Here is a 4,683-nt window from a genome sequence, read left to right as displayed (position 1 = left end):
TGTTGCCTTCTCACCAAGCTGCTTGCCTATTGTCCTGTAGCCCATCCCAGCCTTGTGCAGGTCTACAATTTTATCCCTGATGTCCTCACACAGCTCTCTGGTCTTGGGCATTGATGCTGGAGTCTGATTGACTGAGTGTGTGGACAGGTGTCTTTTATACATGTAACCAGTTCAAACAGGTGCAGTTAATACAGGTAATGAGTGGAGAACAGGAGGGCTTCTTAAAGAAGAACTAACATGTCTGTGAGAGCCAAAATTCTTACTGGTTGATAGATGATCAAATACTTATTTCACACAATAAAATGGAAATTAATTATTTAAAAATCATACATTGTATTTTTCTGGATTTTTGTTTTAGATTCCATTACTCACAGTTGAAGAGTACCTATGATAAAAATTACAGTCTTCTACATGCTTTGCAAGTGGGAAAACCTGAAAAATCAACAGTGTATCAAATACTTGTTCTCCCCACTGTACTTGACAAAGTTAACCCTCAGAAAAAGAAGATAATCAGTCAGAAGAAGTATCCTCTTTGATTTAATTCAGAGCTGAAAACCTTAAAACAAATTGTTGGATATTTTGTGTTTAATTTAAGTTTAGAAATGGTCTTATATTCTCTACTATGTGATTGATAGCAGTCATTTACTTTAAAAAAAGAAAGAATCAACAAGTCTCTATTAAACACGTGCCTCGCTCCAGCTGTGTAAACACGTTTTACATTTCAGGAATGTAGAACTGTTTTAACTACAACGTCTTTGTTTTTGTTTAGTTTGCTGACGTCGCAATAAATTCTGGGATATCGTCAACTGCGTAGGATACTCAGATGTGCAGATTTTCTGGACTAATTCAACATGAATGACCTCTGTGAAATACTGGTAACATGAACTGAAACTGAGTTCTAGGAGGAAGTAGTTGATGTTTGAGTGTCTACAAGTTTCCTCATGAAAACACCTTTTATCTTTACTTCTTGTCTTAATGGGTTTGTAAGGAGATGATGGTTGTTTATGAGAATGTCATGTGTGGGGACAATAAAGTGTCTATTCTCCTCTAAAAGTGGACATTTAATAAATCAAAGAGCCCAACAGTCATGATGGTTGGCTGGACTTCTTAAAGGAAGTTTGTTAAACTCACACAAGACGGGCCACCATCAGCGCTCTGTTAGGGTCAGCAGTTCCCTGAAACATAAAGACACGAAAGGACGAGTCAGTGTTTTGAGTCTACCCAGCGTTGGACAAAATGAACTGGTTCCAGGTGGTCTCACCATCTGGAAGACCACTCTGCCCTTCTCCTTCTCACAGGTTCTGAAAATCACGCGATCATCTGGAGCTACAAAGTCTATTGTCTCCAACACCTCTGTCACAAACACACACACACACACACAGACACACACTATTAAATATCATAAAGATTTTTGTGCTTCAGACTAAAAACAAGTTACAAATTTTCACCAGCAGAGGTCATCTGAAGACCATGAATAGGTGATAAAAAATAGACACAATCTTTGTTTTAGAACTGCTCATCTTTTCACATAGGGCAGCTTAATTTTTTCTTTTTCTTCGCTTGGTTCAGAGGAGTTGGATGCTTTTTTGCTCTCTCCTGAACCTGCCCCTCCTTTCCTGCTTCACAGCTTTTTCAAGCATTTCTTCTACCTATCATCTGAAACAAAAAGAATTATGAATTTGGTAAACTGGTCTCTGAACGCAATTGACACCATTTTTTCCACACTGAGATTGGAACGAGGAGAACAAAGCTGTCCCAGTGGAATGGCTGCTGCTGGTCGGATCAGTGGTTCTTGGGCGCAGTTCATTCAGGTGGAAGTGTTCATCCTTCTTCTGCCAGGTTTCGACCAGAAACATAAAATCCAGATTTTTAGAGTGGAACAGGTCGTTCAGCARAAGAGCCTTGTTGGAGATGGATCTCGCGTTCAGAAGAAGCATCTGTAGCGGTGGAGAGCTGGTGGGGTCCTGCGGTGAAACCAGGGGGATTTGAATGAGGTTCCTGCTGCGAGGTTCAGTCCCGGAGTCGTGGTTCCAGCTTCGTGAGGAAAATGTTGGCGAGTGACTGAGTCAAAAGCGATGTGCGCCGAGGGGACTGTCAAGGTCCCGGGCCCCAGCCAGGTAGCGAGGCCGGACTCTGTGAGGTGGGGCGCCTCTAGCAGCATGTCTTTCGGCACAGCAGCACCCGCATGGCAGCCTCGCTTTTTGTGTTTCCTCGCTGGACAATGTTCAATTTTTTTAAAGGTAGCGCGACCCCTGCTGGTTGCCACATGACCTGATCACCTGTTCCCCCATGTTTTTGTCATGTGTGTTTTCTTGAGTAGGTGTTTTTAAATGTAATTTCATTGTGCTCCGTACAATGACAATAAAGGCATAATCATCATTAATTACTCATTCATTTGGGTCGTTTTCAAACTACAGATAAGAGGATTTGGTTTGGTTTTAATGTGGGGAGAGGTAACTGGTAATTGGTTTGATGCTTCTGTTAGGAGAAAAGAAAAATGTCAGATGCTCAGTATACGCCAGGCTCGTAAAAATATCTGACAGTGTTCCCTCTGTGTGATCGATGTCTACACACCATCAATACTGTAAAATCTGCAGCCCCACCCATGTATACAAATTTAATTAGTTTTTTTAAAACACTGGTTCAAATCTGCTCTCAAGTCTGAGAGTTTCAATGTGAAATTAAATATTTAAGCATATTTATTTATTTTTTTCATATAAAAATGGGGGCAATTTTATGTATATGGTAACAGCTGAAAAAAAAAAAAACATTTGACAAGGGTTGTACCTTCAGCTGCTTGGAGTAAAATAATTCCTACTTACCGTTCTCCACTCTCTGACACTGGGCCATTTTGATATCAATCAGCTCCTGACAATGAGAAAAACAGAAAAAAGACAATAATTCAATCTAGTTAAAACCTCTCAGTATAATGATCTGTCCACAGCAGCAGTCCTCACCTCACAATAAACCACATCAGCTCCATAGTCAAGAGCCAGAAGCCTCATGGGCAGAGTCCCCACCCGGACCATCGGGGCCAGGGCCGTAATGTTTTTAAAACTCAGTCTGTTTGCTGCCATCATCTCTGCTCAGTCCATCTACACACACACACACACACACACACACACACACACCCACACACACACACAGATATTTATATCGCACAATAAACAAGCAGTGTGCATTGATGAGTCCATGTGCCTGTTCTTGCAGTGGTTAGTTCTGGTCTGCAGTCTTCTGTATCTCCAGACAGATTGGAGGAAAGTAAAGCGTGCTCAGGGAGTGAAAAGTGATATGGTATTTTCTGACAGTTTCCTGGTCCTTGAGGTGTAAAGTCCTGGATGAAGGGCAAGACAGCCCCAGTAGTTGTAATGGTTTGGCTGCTCTAGAATTTGGAAGAATATAATGCGTGAGTGATGAAGAATTGTTTTAATCAGTCAGACGTCATGAAAATTTTACACTGTGCCTGCCTCACAGTGTTCTGCACTGTATAACATGTCTTAATATGTGTTGATCTGGATCTGTTCACCCTCGATAGTGTCACCTCCCCACCATGCCACATCCCTGTGGTCCAGATTTGGCGTGAGCTGCCAACAGATGATTACTGAGTGTTCAGTGTCCAGAGTGAGTGTTTTTTAACCCTATCCCTGAGAGTCCCCACCTGAGCAACATGCACAACACTGCCTGTTTGCTTGGTTTTCAGGCAGACTAGACCTCATTTTTTGGGACCGCATCAGAGTTTGATTACACGTTCACACTAGGGGTGTAAGAAAATATCGATACACTGAAATATCGCGATATTTCATTTCCCGATACTGTATCAATATTCTAAAACCCTGTATTGATTTTTAATTAAGGTTTAAAATGTCAACTTTTTTGCCAGCCGTTCATTTTTATGTTGTAGTTCAGCCTCTGACCACTAGTTGGCAGCAGTGAGCCAGCCATTTGGCTCCTCTACCTCCTGAGCGCCAGAGAGCAGGGGTAGCATTAGCATTGTGAGTAAACATTAGCTTCATGCTCCGATAGCTGAATCTGAGTGGAAAAGACTGACACCCTCTGCCTTCTAAGCTGAGGTAAGGTTACAAACAGTTACTTATTTGTCAGAATGTCAGTATTTTAAGCCAAATTAAGTGTCTTGTGCACTCTTTTTTCCAATGTTACAGAAGGCAGGCAGGCAGGCAGGCAGGCAAGCGTCACTGGGGCCTCGAGCGAGCTCGGCACTCCCCCCGTGACATAAAATTGTCTGTTGCTCTCAATGTCCGGCTCATCGCATCAAAGTCCATATACTTTAAGTTTATCCTGCTGTGTTCACTTCAAAAACAGTTTAACTGTGTTGTTTGGCTTCTCCATTTATTTACTGTTTATTTTCGGGACTGCCCTGCTGTTCGACCCACAGTTATGCAAATCACGTTCTGGATGCAGGTCAGCTGATCCCAGAAACTGTGTGCAGCGGCTTTATATCATCTGTTTACTGAACTTTATGACAACATAAAGGCTATTGTTAAGTATTGGGTGACCATATTGTAAATTAATATTAAAAAGTTAAACCCGCAAAAAATATATTTTCAAACTATTTATTGGCAAAATTAGTCTAATGAAAACATGGATGAAATAAAAAATATGAAAGAAATAAAATAAAATACATACAAAGCAGAACACAGATAAATGTATCAAAAGTATGTCTAG

The 4,683-nt window shown here is 41.2% G+C and overlaps 1 protein-coding gene across 1 annotated transcript in view; it reads right to left on the bottom strand.

Moving 5' to 3' along the window:
* dus2 (dihydrouridine synthase 2) overlaps nt 1-4,683 on the bottom strand; it is a gene marked incomplete in the record, with an annotated part of 55,129 nt that overhangs the window by 42,532 nt on the left and 7,914 nt on the right. The window contains 4 exon segments of the mRNA XM_014029484.1: nt 1,132-1,175; nt 1,262-1,353; nt 2,823-2,868; nt 2,958-3,095. Coding sequence (XP_013884938.1) covers nt 1,132-1,175; nt 1,262-1,353; nt 2,823-2,868; nt 2,958-3,080 — 305 coding nt within the window.

Source organism: Austrofundulus limnaeus, unplaced genomic scaffold, assembly GCF_001266775.1.
Source record: "Austrofundulus limnaeus strain Quisiro unplaced genomic scaffold, Austrofundulus_limnaeus-1.0 Scaffold913, whole genome shotgun sequence".
NCBI lineage: Eukaryota > Metazoa > Chordata > Actinopteri > Cyprinodontiformes > Rivulidae > Austrofundulus > Austrofundulus limnaeus.
This window is presented reverse-complemented; position numbering and strand designations above follow the sequence as displayed.